We start from the raw sequence: 21,313 nt of genomic DNA on the forward strand, positions 1-21,313 counted from the left end.
TATTGTTAGTAACAAAATATGTCATAATATATTGGCATCCGATTGTTATAAATCTGTCATGATAATAATTTCCCATCTACAAGTCAATCTCCCTCTCTACTTCACTCCCTCATAAACACAAGTTGATTCTGTTGTTATGATTACATATGAGCTATTCCATCTCAAATTGACCGAAATATAGAGAAAATTGACCTTACAATTTCTAAATACAATGAAACCTTTTTTGTACGTAGAGAACTGTGATACAATGCTTTGTGCAAAGTTTGAGGCATCAGAACTTCATAGTGTTTAAATTTAAAATATTTAAATTTATTGTATTTTCATAAAATTTGCAACTTTTAACTGTTGTAACTCCGCAACTCTTTCAGCCAATGATCAAAATCATGGTTTATTTTGATGCTGAGAAATTAAAGTTTATATTAACATATAAACAGATTTTCTTACTTTTTATGGAAATGGAGAAATTTAGATTTTTCCTCATTAAGACGCCTTTGCCTAGGAAAAAATATTTTAAAAATATATAGTCAGATTCCGCATTGAAATTACAAATAAACACATATTTTTTACTGATGGTATGTTGATAAGAAAGTATTGAAAATATCAAATAAAGAAAATAAATAGTATGTGAGTGAACTAACCAGGTGACTGTGAGACAGGAGCTAGCCGAGACAGGCAAGGCCAGGAGACAAACACGTGATGTTTCGTCTAGTAGCACATAGCTGGGCTAGCTTTATCACAAATTTTCATAAACACAGGAGTAAAATGACGCCCAACGCTTGCTTATCATCATCTCTCGGCCAGTGCGTGTGGTACTGCACTGTTCAAATCTAGGCGTGTGAAAATAATTTATTTAATACCCTCGAAACTTATTGCCATACCACTAAGCAAACAATGCCGAATTCCTCTTAATAATGCTAGGTTTTTTCTCAATATATTTTTACATTTTTACAAATTGGCAAAAAGCCTAAAAGTAAGTAAAATCAGATTATCTGTCTCTCTGTACACAATAAAAATAAGGATTACTTATCATAACCTACCAAATGTCAGCTTCAAAATGAGCTCTTGTTCAATGTTCTACAGTAAATGGTTCCAGAGTTCTGAGCGCTGAAAGAGGCTTGTTTTTCTAAAATACGCTAAATTTGTCGCTCAACAATACGAAAACCATTTGACTTTCGATAGTATATTTTTGCAAATGCACTCCCCTCAGCACCTTCTATAAATAGGGGAAAAAAATTAGAGTATAAAAAAATGCGAGGATTTTTACTGATCGATTTCATATGGAATAGCCCATATACATACTGAGAATTTCAACCATTGAAAAAAGAGTTTACGTTATCTTAAACATGATAGATCACGTTTCTCAGATTATTAAATTTCGGGGGAGGGGGAAACTGAAAGGTGAATCTTAGGGTATGTTACAGTCTCATATCTCAAAGTTTTTCACAAACAAAAGATATTCTAACATTATAAGATAAGCGGGGTGGTACAAATTGCGATATCTTAGAGCTAATTCGAGAGTCAAATTTCACTGCACTCATCAATATCACTTGTTTTATTTTTTAATACATTAGGCCTGAATAAAATGGCAAAGTATTGTATGCCTGGCTGCAAATTCAATTACCAAAAGGGAACTTAGTAGCGATATTTACTTTTCCTTCTGATGAAGTAACAAAAAACAGGAGTAAGATTAAGAAAAGTATTTACAATTAACTTACGCATGTATTCATATGCATTTGTAAATTTACTTTGCACTAAATTATTGTAATTCTCTACTGTAAAATGAATAACTTTGATTTGTTATTTCACTGTTTTTAAAGTCTTAATCTGTGTGTCCTTTACATGACATTTGAGTTTCACTTTCTATCTCATTCCTAAAAAGTTAAAGCATGGCCATTCATTTTACATGGTTGTTTGTACTTCTATTACAATTTTTGTTGTTGTTTTCTTTTGCATGATATTTATTCTTAATTTATTGTCAGTTAGTAGATAAAAGTCTTTTGACTTGTATATTCTTTGACTCGCTGAGTTTCCTTTGGGAATTACTAAAGTGGAAAGAAATATATTAGGGAAAATTAATTTTAGAAACAACGAATAATTATAGTAATCTTCTTAATATATAAAATTGAATGTGGGTATGTATGTATGTATGTGTGTATGTTCTCTATACAAATCTATATGCATTGACCAATATGTGCCAAAGTTTGCACATTTAACCTTCATAACCAGGAGAAGAACATAGGCCACATTAAAATTGTGCAAATGGACCATAAGTTAATTAAAAAATAAAAAATAGAAATAAATACGATTAAACATTCATTTATAATATTAAAATGCAATCTTCTATAGTCAATTGTTTTTTATTATTGTCTGTTGTATTCAATATCGAATTTCACGAGGCCATGGAAATTATAACACGAAATGGAATAACATTGTTGATATACATCATGAAGGCCAAAATCTAGATAATTCATGCAATAAGTATCTTTACCATAATAATATTGCGAATTTCTCGATGCAGTTGTAGATAGTGACCAGACTGTGTTTTATCCAAATGAATTCTTGAATTCTTTGAAACCACAAAGATTGCCACCATATAATTTAATACTTAATATGAATCACCAATTTGTACTATTGCGAAATATTGATCCACCAAAATTATGCAGCGGAACAAGAATTGGCGTGAAAAAAACTCATTCAAAACGTAGTAATAGAAATGGCAATAGGTATTAACTGGCAAAACAAAAGGAGAAGATGTTTTTATCCCACGCATTCCTATGATACTCACTAGCATGCCTTTCGATTTTAAGTAACAGCAATTTCACTGCAACTAGCATTTGTAATAGCCATATTAAAATGAAGCTCAAGGACAGTCACTCAAAGTTGCAGACATTAACTTAAAAACTGAGTGTTTTTCACATTTTCAACTATAGTTTATACAAAGAAGTAGGGGAGAGTTGGGCTCCCGGCACCACAGCCTACCCGGCCCTGCAGTGAGCATAGTGTTTCCCTTCATAGTCAGTACATTAAAACAGCTGGCGCATGCGCCCTGATTTACGTGTCTTGCCCATTGCCATAATACGCTAGGCTGGTAGGCGCTATTGAAAGCGCTTTGGTGATGAAATTACTGTATTATAGTGTTTATTTGAACTTCTGGTGGTAAAGTGAGTGTGTTATAGAGTTTATTTGAACAAAGTGAGGTATAACTAGTGCGATATTGTTGTAATATGGCAGAAGATCACTGTATAATTGAACAGATTTTTAAAAAGCCTTTCGGTTGTAGATCATTTAGCGAAAAAGTTGAAATTGTAACTGTGGGGGAAGACCAGTGCTGGCACTTCCGAACTTAAAATTTTTACATAAAGAAAAGAGTAGAGAATATTTACGTTATTTCAATGTGAACCAATATGTGAAAACTAATTGGGTAATCGGATGCTGTCATCTTAATAAATTATTTTGTTGGCCATACTTATTATTTTGTAACGAACAAAGTGTGTGGAACAAAGAGGGTTATTTAAATTTAAATAATTTCAGCAATGCCATTGTCAAACACGAATGATCGCAGTGTCAATTGCATTCGGTTGTTCAGCTTTCTTGTTTTGGAAGTGTTCGTATTGACATCCAACTTGATCAACAATTGAAATTGGATGTGGCATGTCACAATGAAATGGTGAAGAAGAACAGAGAAATATTGAAATGCCTAATTGACGCAATGTGCTTCTTAGCCATGCAAGAACTGCCATTCAGAGGGCATGGCGAAAGTGAAGATTCACTTAACAAAGGCAACTATATAGAACTTTTACATTTGTTGAGCAGCTACGACACTACTCTTCGAGAGCATCTAGAGTCGTCTACAACATTTAAGGGCACATCGAACAGAATTGTCGACCTGGTTGGCGAGTTGATATAGCGCTGGCCTTCTATGCCCAAGGATGCGGGTTCGATCCCGGGCCTGGTCGATGGCATTTAAGTGTGCTTAAATGCAACAGCCTCATGTCAGTAGATTTACTGGCATGTAAAAGAACTCCTGCGGGACAAAATTCCAGCACATCCGGCGATGCTGATATAACCTCTGCAGTTACGAGCGTCGTTAAATAAAACATAACATTTTAACATTTAACATCGAACAGAATTCAAAATGACCTGATAACTGCTATCAGTGGCGTGTTGATGGAATCTATTAAGAATGACATTTCCATGGCCCAGCATGTTGCAATTATTTTAGATGAAACATCCAATGTAAGCAACAAATCACAACTATCCACCATTCTCAGGTATGTCCATGACCAGACAGCACAGGTTCAAGAAACGTTTATTTCCTTCATTGATGTGAGTGCAGATAGATCCGCTAATGGTTTATTTAATCATGTAATGGCACATAATGGCATCTTATGATATCAGAGACAAATTAGTTGGTCAAACATATGACGGTGCGGCAGTGATGGTTGGAGAAATAAATGGACTTACAACCAAAGTTCAAGACATTTATCCTAGAGCTCTATTTGTTCATTGTTTCAGTCATGTCCTAAATCTAGTCTTATCTCAGTCAGCTATGAGTATTAAGGAGTGCCGGATCTTTTTTCAAACATTGAATGGAGTAAGTAGCTTCTTCTCCAAGTCTACAAAATGCGCGCATGCTCTTACTGAATATTCTAACAGAATAATTCCAAGAAATGCACCCACAAGATGGAATTTCTCTTCCAGAATAGTCAATATTGTAAAGGAGAACCGTGAATTGCTGGTGGACTTTTTTAAAAATATACTCAACAACTCATCAGACTGGGAAAGTGAAACTGTTGCTCTTGCACGTGGATATTTGTCTTTCCTTTCAGAGTTTGAGACCAAATTTCTTCTAAATGTGTTATCAAAGATCTTTGCATACACTGATATTCTGTACAAAATTCTTCAAACGAAGCATTTGGATATTCTGTATTGTGTAGAAAAAATTAATGAAACAAAACGTATTGTTCTACACGAGAGAGACAGATTTGATGCATTTGTAATGAAGTCGAATGTGAAGAAGTGCAGCGAAAAAGAGAATGATGTCATAAAATACAGGAGAATATTTTTTGAAATAATAGACAATGTGACAAACCATATCGTCGTGTGAATGCAAGAATTAGGTAACTCGAAATTTGCGTTTTTAGTTAGCTCTTTTATAGCATAGCAAAAATCGCACAAAATGTAATGCAAGAACTTGGTACCTGATTGAACGATACCAGTAACATCTATTTTCCAATATAACAAATAGGTGAATGAAAACGAGACTTATTCCTTAGTGCAATAAATAAGTAAATAGGCAATGTCACAAAATATGAAAAATCAAGTTACCTAGTTCTTGCATTCACACGACGATATTACAGATAGGTTTGGAAATCTCTCTCATTTGGAATTTATTTCATTGCTTGATCCAACCAAATTTCAGTCTTATAAATTAAATTTTCCTAATTCCGCCCTGGATGCGCTGAATGTAAAGTACAGTGCAATGTTTGACATAGTCCGTCTAAAAAATGAACTGACAGTCCTATATTCAATGGAGGAGTTTCATGAACTGGTAACACATTTAAAATCAAAACAACTCCACACCGCATTTGTCGAATTGTACAAATTGACCCTACTGGTCTTGACCATACCAAGCACATCTGCATCTACTGAGAGGTCATTTTCTGCCCTTAAGCAGATTAAATCATTTCAAAGATCAACTCAAGGGCAAGAAAGATTGAGCAGTCTAGCCTTGATGTCCATGGAGAAGAAAAAAGCTGAAAGAAATCCGAAAATCCCCTACATTCCACAGCGATGTCATTGAGGAGTTTTCTAAAAAGGGACGCAAAATGGAGTTCACCTTCAAGTAAATAAGGTATGATTTATTTAATTACTAATTTATTTTATCATTAGTTTCCGAAGGTTTCCGTTTTCTTACCCTCCTTCTGGCTGCTGCTCTGGTTTGATGTCAGAACTCACTAAAATTATATCAAATATAAAATTATTATCAATATGTTCGAGATATTGTAAGTTGTATACCTATGTAGCATGCAAACATGAAGAGCCTACCCTAATGCAATAGGATCCGCACGCCACTGCTGTAAGTGAGTTATTATGAAATCTGTAAGTTACTGTAATTTTATATAAAATCATTTCCTTGGATTTGCACTTTCCCTCAATTTACACCATGTTTCCCCTGGTCCCTTGAGAAGTGTAAAAGAGAGGTTGTACTATGCAGGATGATTCATGACCCATGCATTAGGAATCAGTTTATAGGTCATTGTGAGAAAAACTGTCACATGAACATACATACGATGATGAATATTTAAGGAACTACAGCTATTCCAATCCTAAGAAAGTAGAAGCAGTTGTGAAGAGAATTAATGGGAATCAATTAAAACTATACAGAAAGATCATGATGAATATTTAATACGATGCGAAACTGCAGTCAGCACCATCTGACAGAAGGGGGTTCAAATAAGATGATCAGCGCCTGACGTAGTGTGTGGTGAACATTAGAACTACGTGTTGGGTAGATTACCCAGAGTTCTTTATTTATCTGTTCGTTCGAGACGAACAGACGATGCTAGAGAAGACAAGATGGCAGCCAGAAACTTGCTAATGAGTGGACATAAAGTGATATTAAATGTGTGCATAGCACTGTATGTTAAACAGTGATGTTTATGGACGTTGTAAAAATAGTGTTGTTGAATGTATTGTAAAGTAATAGTAATATAATAAATTGAACTATGTAAGTAGTTTTTGCAGAATTTCCATTGCGCTGTACACTAAATACCCAAAGAATACAATCCCAATTATCTAACCTTTTGCTTTATTTTCTGTCTCTGTTTGGTTATATTTTAATTGGGTAGTGTAAAAAAGATCATCTCTTTACTCTTCCTGCTGGCTCTGGTAAGAATTTTCAGTGGAAGATGGTGTGAGAAATAAAAATGTAAATGTTTTATTTTAAAGTGGGTTAGTTGAGAATATCGATGAGGGTGGAAGAGAATGAATATTTTCTGCATAGTTTAACATTTTCGTCACCAGGTGCGTTGCTAGATGTAATAATTTTTCCACCGTCCAACAAATGGCAGCAAGATCAGTTTCTACATTAGCACCTCTAGCATGTGTTACGGGAAACTCAGTAAGTTTCGCATCCTATTATATATTCATCCATGGAAAGATTATTAAAAAATACTGTACTGGTATTAAACAGAAACTAAGCAAATTTCAGTTTGAAAGGACATTTTCAAATATTCCTCCTTCCACTTCATGCACTTTGTGGCACAGATGTGAATCACTAGCATAGCATTTCATAGCTCAGTCTAGTTGATAAGCACAGTAGTGTTCACAATATCAGTAACTAATTGTTCTCAAGTCTGTACTTTCGTAAGTGAACTGCTACTACACGAGGAAAGTGAAGGGAGACACCATCATGTTGATAATACATTCATCGCCTGGTCTCTAATGGGACCTCTTCCAATGTAACATCACAAAATGGTTGTTAGGCTACTTATCGACAACTGATGTCACCAGACCTGACCTCTCTGCATTTCACGTTTCAGCAGAATCTCACTCTCCTTAGTCTGGCCACACTATTTATTAAGATGAAAACATGTTACAAGCTTGATTCATAGTACAACATATGGATTTTTACAGTGTTCATATAACATGGTTTGTTCGAATTACCTTGCATATTCAACACTTTTCCAAGTGTCACTTAATTGATGAAAGTATCTCCTACAATCATAGTTTAATTTACGCATTCTTAATGAGATGATTGTACATACCTTGTGGCCTATCTTGAAGATTTGATCGTAATCCAGACAGTTTGTATTGATCATGATCGAATCTGTGTCACCATAAATAACTTGAAAATTCATCTTCTCCACGAGGTCCTTCGTGTTCATTAATATTTCTCTGCCTTTTGCTTAAAACGAGAAAAAACAAATGAAAAATAACAAAGCATAAACTTCCTTTCCTTTCTTACAGAACTGTACCTGACTACAAGTATATGGTGTTTTTACAAAGTTTAGGGACACCTTATAATTCTGTTACCTTATAATCCTTATAATAAGGACTGTTGTCCTTATCGAGAATTTATAAGTTTTTCAAACAAAATAAACAGTCTTACATTTTCAGCATTAAAGTTGAAAATGAATGAATAACTAATCGGTGCATAATTCTCAATTGTTGATGGATGATGTAGGATATATTACTCTTTAAATTAGTAAAGATCAACTATTTGTAAAAAATACTTTTCTTTGTGAATGTCCTAGCACTTTCTAAAGTTTTAAGTTTAAAAAAAAATGGGGACATTTTGTTATTGGTTGATTCATCTGTAACTCTTGAATGGAGCTGCGTTCCTTGGGATTACAGTGGTAGGGAGGCGCAGCTGTGCAAACCTCATAACTATTACTGTACTGTCTCTATTCAGCAGTCACAGAAGAACCGACTATTAACAAAAGTCCCCATTTTTTAAAACTTCAAACCTTAGAAAGTGCTAGGACATTCACAAAGAAATTTTTTACAAATATTTGAGCTTTACTAATTTAAAGAGTAATATATCCTACATCATCCAGCAACAGTTGAGAATAGTGCACCAATTAATTAGGTTACTCATTCATTTTCAATGTTTGAAATGGGTAGGGCATGTAGCACGTATGGGCGAATCCAGAAATGCATATAGTGTGTTAGTTGGGAGGACGGAGGGAAAAAGACCTTTGGAGAGGCCGAGACGTAGATGGGAAGATAGTATTCAAATGGATTTGGGGGAGGTGGGATATGATGATAGAGACTGGATTAATCTTGCTCAGGACAGGGACCAATGGCAGGCTTATGTGAGGGCGGCAACGAACCTCCGGGTTCCTTAAAAGCCAGTAAGTAAGTATTCATTTTCAACTTTAATACTGAAAATGTTGTTGTTTTCTAATGCCAGGCGTTTGACAAAGTCATTTGACCCCTTGCACTCCAATATTTTTCAAATATATTATCATGGTCAGCCAATGAAGCACAGATTTTGAGCTATGCAGGTGTTTGGCCAAACAGTCATGGCCTGTTGCCAATCTAAATGCAGCTACAGACGATTTTCGTGGTAAATCGGGAATTAACTGTGGATTATGATGCAGTAACTTCCATTTTTTCCCTTGAGATTGTGATATCAAATTTTGTTTGTTGAAGTCTAAGTATGTAGATTTAATAAATCTTTTCACAGAGTAGATTTACTAAAATACTGAAAATGTAAGACTATTTATTTTGTTTGAAAAACTTATAAATTCTCGATAAGGACTAACAGTCATCATATAAATACCGAAACTGCACTAAAAATTAGTCTTTGCTATTGTTAATCAACAGTTATAAACATGTTAGTTTCTCTAATAATTTAAGGCCATGACAGCATTTCATAAGAATTATAAGGTGTCCCTAAACTTTCTAGCAACACTGTATTTAAATTAGAATGTTATTGTTGTGACAACTGGTATGTGTGGATAAATTGATGACTGTTTGAATGTAGATCAGATTGCCAAGCATTAACAATTCTCATGCATGTGCAATAATTTTAGACAGTACAAGGTAGAGAGAAACATATGTTCTCATTCACTTTGCTACCAGAATTCTGAATAGTGGTAACACAGAGGCTAAAAGAACTAATGAACTGACCACAATATACCAAGCACACATTAGCAACAAGTCTATTAGTGAATTCTTTAAGAAGGAAAAAATGTTTCTAGAATTTCATTAGGGTATTAGAATGATTGTCAATCCTACACAGTATACGTGTGTGTGTGTGTGCGCGCCTGTGCACACAAGTGAGTGCATGTGTACGTATCAGAAAAAATAAAATCTACTCCCTCTGTCCCATAATAATTGTCCAGTATGCCGAAATGGTATTATAGTAATTACAGACGACGGGGCAAATGAGAAGTGCACGCATGAGGAGAAGCGCTGTAGATCAGTGCACAAGGTTATGCAGAGCAATAACGTGATTTTATCGAGACAAGCAACACACATCACCCAGAAGATTACCGAAAGTGGGTATTGGTTTTCAACTCACCGGTGTGTCACTATATACAAACAATTGTAGCAAAGCAAGCTGGAAATCGTTAGTAGAGCATACTCCTGCAGTGAGTACGTACATTTGAACAGACATGAACATTCTGGGAACACAACTGGCGGTAGTGAATGACAGGGGTAGCAAGAACCTTACAGACAGTGAACGGCAGGCGGTATAGGAGTTTTTGTTGAAAAACACTATGGCTCACATAGTGAAGAAAGGTGCCATAACAGGTGCGGCCGAGAAATTTCATGTCAGTAAAAGAACAGCACGCTGCATTTGGCAACGGGGGAGGCAATCTTTGGAAAGTGGATTCATGCCCATCACCAAATTAATCCCAGCAATAAATGCAAAATGGCCTCCTGGACCACGCACAGGGAGAATTCAGGTGTCAGTTCAGCAGGACAATGCGCGTCCGCATATTGCTCCCAATGACCGCACCTGGATGGACGCTGCAGCAGCCAGTGGAATCACTTTAGAACTCGTGTGCCAACCGCCAAACAATCTGAATACGAATGTTTTAGATCTGGGGTACTTCCGGGCAATTCAGTCTCTCCAGCATCAGGCAGCTCCACAAACTATTGAGGAGTTGATCGCCGCCATTGAAACAGCTTTCTCTCAGCTGACACGCGACAAGCTCAACAATGGAGTCCAATCTCACTGAAATAATAAAAGTCAATGACGGGAACAACAACAAGATTCCCCATATGCAAAAGGGGCACCTGGACCACCTCAACATCCTGCCATCTCGCTTGCAGTGTCCTCGAAACATTTACGACGAGGCTACAGTAGCACTGCAGCAATAGGTCTGTGGTTCTAGGCAAGCTGTTAGAATGACAACCTTCCTGGTCTAACAGGCAGTTTTTTCGTCTTTACTCGTAGGAGAATGTTTTTCTTTGTTTCACTTCTTGGTCAATTTGTACTACTCCTGGAGTTAATAAAGTTGCACTCCTAGGAGTATTTATTTTCGGCTCATTGACTAGCCAATTTGTACTGATCCTGGAGCCATAAAGTTGTACAAGTAGTATTCATGTTCTTTTTTTGGCTCAACGATTGGCCAATTTATACAGATCCCGGACTAATAATTTTTTTCTTTTGCTAATTGAGTGACAATTTTGCACTGATTCTAGAGTAATACAGTTATATTACTCATTCATGTGTTTCATTTTGCTCCTATGTTAACGTCAGTGTAAAATTATGGACATCGGACAATTATTATGGGACAAGAAATAAAAGCATACCGGACAATTATTATGGGACAGAGGGAGTATTAAGTTTCCATACTTATATTACGATATTCTACCACAATAATTCTCAATACAAGGAGCTCTTTTCATGCAAAATAAAAATCCAAGCATGTTGAGACATCTGACAATCCTGTATAGAACAGACCCATCCTATGTGCTTTGGAAATGATACAAACTTTGTGAACACTGACTCCCAAGATATATTAAAGATAATTTTACAGAAACCATTATTTAGTGTTAACTGCACATATACCACATACAGTATATCCATATACAGAATGTTTCAAAAGTGATGGTAAAAAATTTAGGGATGCAAAGTAAAAACGAAGAGAAGCAAAAAATTCCAGTAAACATGGATCCACAAATTAACTGTTTATGAGATAATGCCATTTTGTGCTGGTTGGGGCCCGCTGATTACTAAGTACTAATTCTAGCAAAAGCAATGATAATTCAATTTTATTTATCAATCACGAGACAATAAAATTCATAATTTTGGCTTCAACACCATAGAAATCTAATTAAACACACACAAAATAAACTTTTTTGTTTGAACAACAGTAAAGTTTGTAGGTAAACAAGATACAGTACAGTATGAACATGATACTGAATAATTTTACAGCAGGTATTCAAAATACTGACCATGCACTTGAATGCATCTGTCTAGTTTTCTCCGCAAAGATCCAAGAACGTGCTCAAGCAGTTTGACCATTCTTCATTTTCTGGAAGACATCTACAATCCGATGCTGCAATTCTTCAGGTGTGGTGATGTCAATTGTGTAAACAAGGCTTTTTGCATAACCCCACACACAAAAATCCAAAGAATTTAAATCCAGTGATCTAGGTACAGATCCTCAATTGCCCATCCACTGTTTATGATATCGTCTATTTATATATCACCTCACACTTAGAAGGAAGAGTACAAAACATGAATTTTGTATTTAACCATGTCCAGGTGCTCGGTTCACTGGCAGTCCCAAGCAGCAAAAAAAAGGCATTATCTCGTAAAGGGTTAATTTGCGAACCTATGTTTACTGGAACTTTTTTGCTTCTTTTCGTTTTTACTTCTCATCCTTAATTTTTTAACATTACTTCTGAAATACCCTGTATAATTCTGCAGAAATAAATCAGATCATTTAATTATAAAAGGTAAGGTAATTAAATTTTAATTGCTATAAACATAGCAAATCATTTTGCAGTTCATTTTCAGAAGCACCTGTACATCAGTTCACAGTGAATCTTAATTGCATTTTACACATACTCATCCAACACTGGTAGTCAAATACAATACGAAAAAAATGAGTGAGAAATTTAGGTCGTTTAATCACTGACTATAGTTCTAGTCACATTAACCTAACAAAGTTATTTTCACTGGATGCTTTCATTGCAACATAATATATATTAATGAATTCTCACATTTATTGTTCAATTATGTGATACTAGATGCATGTTTGTAGGGTTGCTGACATCATTCTGTAAGGGTAGTATGCATAAATGGATCTGTGCAAGAAAGACTAGAGACCAACAAATGTAAAGGAAACTTAAACCAAATTTCATATCAAACACTTTTACAAATATCAGTTCAATTCTATAAGAAAAGGTGACATAGAGATTACATTAATGTAAAGAAATAAAGTTATACATTTGGTTCGGCTTAAACTTCGTGAACTGGTTTCTTTCTGCATGTCATCAAGTTAAGGTAAACATGCTACACACCTGTGATTAGTGATGCTAGTGGCTTCATGTAGAATGAGAATCCCAGACAACTGTACATTCTATTGGCAGTCAACTTCAGTGCCATCTGACGAATATTATACTGAAACAGGCAGTTTGAATACCAACTGAGTTTCACAGTATTTCGAAAATAATACAGAATACTGAATTCTATATTTAATATAATAATTTTTAGTAAAAACGTTACTGTCCAGTAGTATGTTGTAGTTGAGAACCCTACTACAAAAAGTTAGAAAATAAAATAGCAAATTGTGATGAAGTCGAAATTAGATTAAACTTTTTTTATTCTTGTTTCTTGCATAAAATGAAGACAGCTGTACAGAAAGTCCCCAGAGATCCTACTCTCGGAGAAATTAATTATCATATGGAGAATTATTTCTCATTTTTGCTGCAAACTTAGTCAAACTCTATAATGGTTCCCCAAATCTCATCAAGCTAATTCAGGCATAGCCACTACTCTTAGTGAAAAGCAGCTCCTTGTTACATACAATATAGAAAATAAAAGTTCATCTTATTTGATTGCATAGTCAATGATTTCATTTATGAATGTCTTTCAAAAAACAGTCCAAGAAGATAAACTACAAGCGGTAATATAATTTGAAACATAACAAAGGAACTGAACTGTTATGAAAATATAAAATGTATACAGTGAAACTTCTCATTTACAGACATCGAAGGGACGTAACAATCTGTCCGCATCTGGGGGGGTGTCCTTTATTGGGAGGGAGGCTCCCCAATCTTACAGCAAATTTATAATATGCATTATGTATCCCTTCACGCTGTAAATGAAATGTATTACTGTAGTTTAATTCTAAATATAATATACTATACTAAATTCTTGCAACTTTGAACTACAGCTGATAAGTCCGAAAAAGAAAAATTCAGTACAGTGCTATACAATTTTATTCTAGGTCAACAACAATTATCCAGTCCATTTTGAATCTTGCGTACACTACTTTTAACACTTGAATATAATTAATTGATTAACTAGCGGACTTACTCATGTTAATTATGTAAGCCGCACAAATCTTACATAATTAACACGAGTAAGTCCGCTAGTTAATCAATTAGTTATACAGTATTGTAATTTACAGTTTTCAACTTAACTTTTACATTCAGGTACCATGTCTCTCGAAACCGAACAAATGACTGAAGTGAAGAGAATAATCCTACTAACCTTATCATGTGTTGAATACAATTTCACGATCGTGGAAACCTGGACCCATCAGACAGGTTAAATTTTATGACTTTGTTTATCCACCCGCTTCCAGCTAACAAGGGTCAGCTAGCTGAACTAGGGATAGCCTACAAGACCCTTATTGTCTTCCTTCATGTTAAGGAATTTCTGTACAGTTCTCAAAACCAAGTTTTCCATTTTTGTAACACATTAGGTCTTGAAATCCAAGTTCTGTCCCCAGTCAGGAGGTAAAGCAAGCTGTAGGACTGTGAAACAGCTGTCCGTGTCCGTGTCTGAGTGTCCGTAAACGAGAGTTAAATTTATCATTATTTCTATATTTTTTCAGTTGGGACATACTACAGTGGACTAAAGTGGACTTTATGTTGTCAGCAAACTGCTGGATACATTAAGAAGATTGATTGATTGATTGATTGATTGATTGATTGATTCAGTTGGGACATAAAAATCTGTCTGTATATGAGGAGTATCCGTATCTTGGGGGTGTCCGTAAGGAGAGGTTTCACTGTAATTGAAAAACATGTGTCAATTTCGTGACACTATATTTTTTTCCTGTAAAAATTTTAATTGGAATTTAGGAGAATTTATAAATCTATAAAAAAAAGTCTATCATAACAACTGTGTTAGTATCCAATATTAACAGTATCCAGTAATAATATTATTTTACAGTAATGTAATTCATTATACATTGTGCAAATTCAGTAAAAATCAGTCACAACAGAATCATGTTCATCAGGTTCTCACCTGCATTTTCAAGTCCGATGAGAGCTCTGGTGCTTTCATCAGCTTCTTGACTTCACGTCTACTCTCAACCAACTTGCGGATTTCTGTTGGAAGGATCCCAGGTTCCAGTCCTGGGCTGGGAAGTTCAACTTGAATTTCATTCTGTAACACATTTCAGTACAGAAAAATGCAGTTCACGTGCATAGTTACCATGCTTTGCCACCAGGGGTCAGTAGTAACAAATATGGCATTCAGTAAATGTGAGCAGTCATTTTGTGTTGAAATATGCAAGAACCTCATCCATTATGATTGTACAGCGATGATTTCGAAAATAATTCCAGAAGTCAGCATCTGTTTTCTACAGTATCAAGAAATGATATGAAAAATTCTGGATTTATATGGACATGTTGGAAAACTGGATGATGCCACAGCTGAATAAAGACAGGGTAATGATTACACCTTTGAACAAGACGGCCGTCCAATTCATTACTGAAAAGGCATGCGAGGATATCTCAATCAAAATTTACCACAAAGATGGATAGAGCACATGGGACAAGATGACACGTTAATTCAGTGACCACCTTGGTCCCCAGATTTAACTGTGTGACTTTCTCTTGCGGAGCTTTGTCTTTGTGCTTCCACTCCCCGCTAATCTTCAAGATCTTCGCAAACGTATCACCACAGCTGTGATTCTCGTAGACATACACATAGGAAGAAATGGATTATCACACAGATATTTGCCATATCTGCAAAAATCGACACATTGAGCATTTGTGAAATATGTAAAAAATAAATAAATAAATAAATAAACTTGGTTAGTTTACTTCTATTTCAGTATAATAAAATTTGGTATCCGTGCTTAGTTATTAGTGGTGAATTTTTGTAATGTTTCATGGACTTCTGAATAACTCTCAAATACTCCAGAAAAAATATTATGCCCACACCTCTCCAACGAACCAATTCGCTATTTTATTGTATTTTATTTTCTATCTTTTTATAGTAGGGTCCTCAACTACAACAGTACTACTGCACAGTAACTATAGTACAATTCAATATTCTTGTATAGCGCAGAAAGGTCATACAACACTTCCAGGCTATCAGGAAGACTTCATTAGAATGAGAATCTTGTAATAACCCTGTAGGACAACATAAATTAAGTGAGGTTAGGACGTAAATTTGCTTGATACTAGCTGCTGAATAATAATAAAATATGTATCACCTTCGTGACATTTTTCGTAATCAATTCCTGTCAAAAAAATTGAATAATAACGACAAGTTAAGAGCTCTGCCAATGGGGGGAAGGGGAGGAGGCACTTCATAAAAATGGAATGTTCCTCAGAGTGGTACAACTTTATCCTAGTTTTCTCTGTGAGATACACTACACCTCATCCTCATTGCCTTTTGATGCCACTCTTCCCAGACTGATCGTGGTGAAGCAGAAATTGTATTCCTGGATGATACTGGGATACAGTGAGCAGGATCAGTTTGTCACAGAACCCCTTGCGTGGCTCCAACACGAGACCCCCTGTGTATGCTGGTTTCCTCTTTCCACTCCGTCCTTTCTTTTGAACAGCTGATTCATCCATGTCGAATTCGTCCACCTGCTCCTTGGCTTACTACTTGTCAGATACGATGAAGTTTTTTTCAGTGAAGGCATGCAGCAGCAGGAATTCATTTCTCTCTGAGCGTCCACCCATCAGTGTTTGTGACATCACATTACCTGCGTATGATTACATCACAAATTAAATTCTCTGCCTCATGCCCAATTAGATAATCAGTTAAGGTACGGTCACACGTCGCTACTTTTGCAGCGCTGCAGTACAAAAAACTGCGCAACTCTTGTACTGTGATATGTGAACAATGATGCAACCCAAAAAGTAGCGGCTGCTAAACTTTTTTTTTAATTGGGGACTTTAATTGAAGTGAATTTATAACAGTAGTAACTATCTCATGCCCCCATGTTTTATGTTGCTACCAATGTACTTCATTAGAACCATGTACCCAGCTTCAAAGCCGAACCTGCTGCCTGCTACCTTTTCATGCTGTGCGCAGCTTAAAAGTAGCGATATATGAACAGGGTTCTCAAGGTTGCAGCTGCAGCATTTTTGATACCAATTTTGTTGAAACTTGTGCAGCAGTTGCAACCAGTGTTGCCACCCAAATGTGTCAACGATACTTTTTATTGTTTGGATATATTTTAATGTGATGAAAATAAATGCTTTGTAACAATTACTAAATGTACAACACAGTCAGAGTATATTTACTGAAGATATAATTCCTTTTTTTTAATTTTCCGTAGCATGGTTTCCAACAGGAGAGTTCCCAACATTGGTTACTTGGTTATCATTTAAGTATAAAGGCGTTTTTAATAACTTTAAAGTAAAAATAATGCCAATTTCTGAATACTAGTTAGGACAGAAAAGCAAATAATAGGTAAGTAAGGTATCGCATTAGTTTCATAACCCGAAACTTTAATGCGAACATAACCACAAAATATATATTGAAAAGTCAACATGGAGATGAAAAGCTGCAGCTAGACTGTGGCTGCAAAAGTAGCGCCTTGTGTGTGAACAGACTCGCAACCTCCAGTTGCAACTTTTGCAGTGCTCGGGTTGTGCAGCATGAAATGTAGCGTGCAGCGTGCTACTTTTGGTTTATGTGCCAACATGACACACAACTTTTACAGCTGCAGTACAAAAGTTGCACAGCAAATGTAGCGACGTGCGACAGTACCTTTATGTAGCACACTGATTTGATCTCTACATACCAGCAATGTTTGTAATCTGAAGAGCAAGGGGCATCATGTTGAGCTCACACATGAGTCGGATGATGTAAGCAGCATCCTGCATAGTGCAGGAGATGAGCTGCAGAAGTGACTGTGATGCCCCATACAGACGTTTCACTTCATCAATGGTCACCTCAGCCTGTTCTTCTTCTTTCACGTGCAACACCTGGTTACAAATACATACAGCATCGTACTCAGACCTTTTAAGAGCCTCCATCTATTTCAAACGAAAACTATTTTGCTGTTACATTATTTTCCCATTGCAAACATTTTTTTTAGTAGCACATCTTAATATAAAGTCAAGTGAGGTAAATTCAGTTTCAATGGATTAATGCTCCAGCAGAAATACATTATAAAAATTTGTAGGATTCAAGAAAATACGGTAATACAAAAAATTACAGAGGTAACCATTTGATGATTCTTGAAGTTGAGAGCCACTGCATTTTTGATTTCAAAAATAGGTTGATTAACCTTTTACTAAAAATTGTTTTGCATCCATCACTCTCAAACTGAGTCTTAGATATTGAATATGAATACCCAATCAATATAGGTAATTTATGAGATCAGTGTAGACAGTATGCCAAAAACCACTTTTCTAGTATGAGGAAAGTTTAAAACTTGCATTACCAAGAAATTTTCGAACACTGTATATTCCGTATAATGAGAAAGCAAAAATTAAGAACATTTACCCCAAATGTAGCATTTCACTTAAGCTATACAGTCTTTACAATTGAAAAGAGTCATTAAACAACTAATTATTGTGTTGGTGAACAGTCTTACATTCTCACAGAGTGCACCCAAATCATAACTCCTGGAGCGGATCAACTCTTTGGCAGATATCTTCACATCACACACAAGACGGCCACACATCACATTCTTCTCCAGGTTGAATGTGCGTCCCTACAAACATGATAAATTATATTTAAAAGAATAAAATTATGATACCATATTCGTGAGTGATGATCCACTCATCTCTGTGCTTTATCAATAGTGCAAGAAAGACAAAATCTCGTTTTCCTTGTTAAATTTAACACAGGAAATGGCTCCAGTACATGAATTTATATATTGACAGAATTAAACATACATCCCGGGGATATAATACAACTCAGAAAACACATGATTAGAATGAGCTCTATCATAGAAATCATGAGTGTATACTTTGTGGGCACCAAATGGTTAATATCAGTTTGATATCAATAATCTGGGGCAGATGATATCACTCAGAAAATACATGAAGAGGATGGACTCTATGACAGAAAGCATATGTGCAGAGGCATGAAAATATCGCAATTCCAATAAAAATAAGAAGCAGGTTCCCCCTCCCCCCCCCCACATACATTTCACCACATTTGAAACCTTTTCTGATAATCCTACTTGTCTGTGGTGTAATAATCATGATGAAGATCTGGAACACATTCTTCTATACTGTCCATCCATAAACCACAAAAGAAGTAAATTAAAATCATCAGTACCAGTTGCAGAAGACACAGCCCTCCAGTATATATTGACTACACCCCAACTCTGGCTACTAAAGTCCCGTCGCTCTAATTTCCGGCAGCCAATCGCGTTGCAGGTCAGCTACATTTAAACGTGTGCGTATTGTGATTCGCTGATTCATTTCTTAAGGCTCGATAAATAGTTAATATAATCGCCCGCCATTTTAGCTCTTTAGTTGGCGTTCGCAGAAAGCACACGAAGACGTTATTTGCTGCTCAATTATTTGCTGAATTACATTGCGTTTGATTTATTATCATAGGAGTTACGACATGATAATGTTTAACGGTGTTGCAAATAGATTCCTCGTATAGTAGCTCGGCAACGTAAGAACAAAAATGGCTAATGATAATACCTACCTAGACTTTATAGAGCCTTCACTTTCTAAGACGTAAGCAAAGAGGCAGAGTCACGCCGGAAATAACAGCGTCAGGACTATAGCAACAGGCATCTATAGTGAACACTGATCAAAATATTCATTTCTCGTGAAAAACAACTGAATAGACTACAGTGGACTTTATGTTATCAGCAAACAGCTGGATACATTAAGAAGACTGATTGATTGGATTGATTGATTGAAACCCTTTGAAGCTATTTTATAGTAAAGTAATCTTTAAAATAAATTATTGCTGCATTAGTTTCTTTCCTGTCCCATGTAATAACAGAATAACAGCCAATAGTACAGAAAACGAAACCAATTAGTTCACACACCTTCTTGGTCTGTATGTTGGCTCTACGCAGTCTGCCAAGCTTGGACCACTGTGGAATCTTGTTAACATTCATGCGGTGCCAGCCCATAGCCATGAAGTCGTGACCCATGATCAGGTCAGGGTCTAGCTTGGCCAGGAAGAAGCCCGGAAGGGGTTGTTCTGTATCCATCCTCTCCAGCTTTGTGGAGAGGTAGCGTGATGATGCAGCATTGAAGTCAAATGGCCAGGCCATGTGTGATGGTCTCGTGAAGGCTGCAACATCATGCGCAAATGTCACAATAGCAATTAAGTGAAAATTTCAGGTACAGAAAAATAAAATTACTATCAAAAGACCTTTAGGGAGGCCGAGACGTAGATGGGAGGATAATATTACAATGGATTTGAGGGAGGTGGGGTATGATGATAGAGACTGGATTAATCTTGCACAGGATAGGGACCACTGGCGGGCTTATGTGAGGGCGGCAATGAACCTTTGGGTTCCTTAAAAGCCATTTGTAAGTAAGTAAGTATCGACACTGCCACCATAAAATTATATGAAAATTCTAGATACAGTACTGAAGGTAATATATTACATTCATGGAAAAGAGTGGAATGTCTATCTGCACTACTAACATAAAATGATGTTAAAAGTATTATTAATTTTATTTGTGGACTAGAATGAAACTTCTATCAACATTACCACCACAAAAATATAGTGAAACTTCTGAGTACCAAAATGTTTACACATTCTATTTATGGTTTACAATGGAACTAACTACTACTCACATCTTTCAACAAAAGGGAGAAGGATCCATTGAAAATATAAGACGCACAAACTATACACTTGAACTTTATTCTGACATACATAATGTTAATCAAATGCCATTTAACAATGTTAAGAATTGAAATACCCACATGGGAAGATAATGACAAGTGCTACCATCTTAGGAATTGTGCAGGAAGAAAATTGGGCAATGTTGCCAACTTCATTTCGAATAAGCCACACACTCGTATTTTTTACTTGTGTATTTCGGAAAAAAGTGTGCAGGGTATTTAAGAAAATGTGGTACAGTAAATATTTCACAGATCACACACTTTCCACAATAATAGGTACAGTCATGCAGGGTGCGAATTAACGGAGGGGATGGGGGGGGGATTTCCCCCCATTGAAAAGTTATCCCCCTCTCATAAATTTATATTAATATCCCTGCCAGGGATAACTTCTATATAATATAATTGTTTTAATACCAGTATACTTTATAAAGTAGCTATAAAGTAAGCAAAGAAAATAATATTGATGTATTATCATCACCGGCAAGCTGACAACAATCAATAACTTAGGAATTACATATATAATCTTAAGCCTGTTCATGAATATTATTATTATTATTATTATTATTATTATTATTATTATTA

General features: G+C 35.8%; 1 protein-coding gene across 10 annotated transcripts in view; it reads right to left on the reverse strand.

Moving 5' to 3' along the window:
- LOC138705802 (DNA polymerase alpha catalytic subunit-like) overlaps positions 1-21,313 on the reverse strand; it is a 133,231-nt gene that overhangs the window by 108,184 nt on the left and 3,734 nt on the right. For 8 of the 10 annotated variants that reach the window (XM_069834457.1, XM_069834455.1, XM_069834453.1 and 5 more), the window contains exons 4-9: positions 19,920-20,170; positions 18,495-18,614; positions 17,697-17,880; positions 14,951-16,649; positions 12,994-13,093; positions 7,770-7,909 (exon numbers count right to left, since the gene is read on the reverse strand). In XM_069834457.1, coding sequence (XP_069690558.1) covers positions 16,546-16,649; positions 17,697-17,880; positions 18,495-18,614; positions 19,920-20,170 — 659 coding nt within the window. In that variant the 3' untranslated portion in view covers positions 7,770-7,909; positions 12,994-13,093; positions 14,951-16,545. The remainder of the gene's footprint in view (positions 1-7,769; positions 7,910-12,993; positions 13,094-14,950; positions 16,650-17,696; positions 17,881-18,494; positions 18,615-19,919; positions 20,171-21,313) is intronic. The other 2 variants (XM_069834449.1, XM_069834448.1) reach the window with 2 other exon arrangements.

This window comes from Periplaneta americana, chromosome 9, assembly GCF_040183065.1.
Source record: "Periplaneta americana isolate PAMFEO1 chromosome 9, P.americana_PAMFEO1_priV1, whole genome shotgun sequence".
Taxonomy (NCBI): Eukaryota; Metazoa; Arthropoda; class Insecta; order Blattodea; family Blattidae; genus Periplaneta; species Periplaneta americana.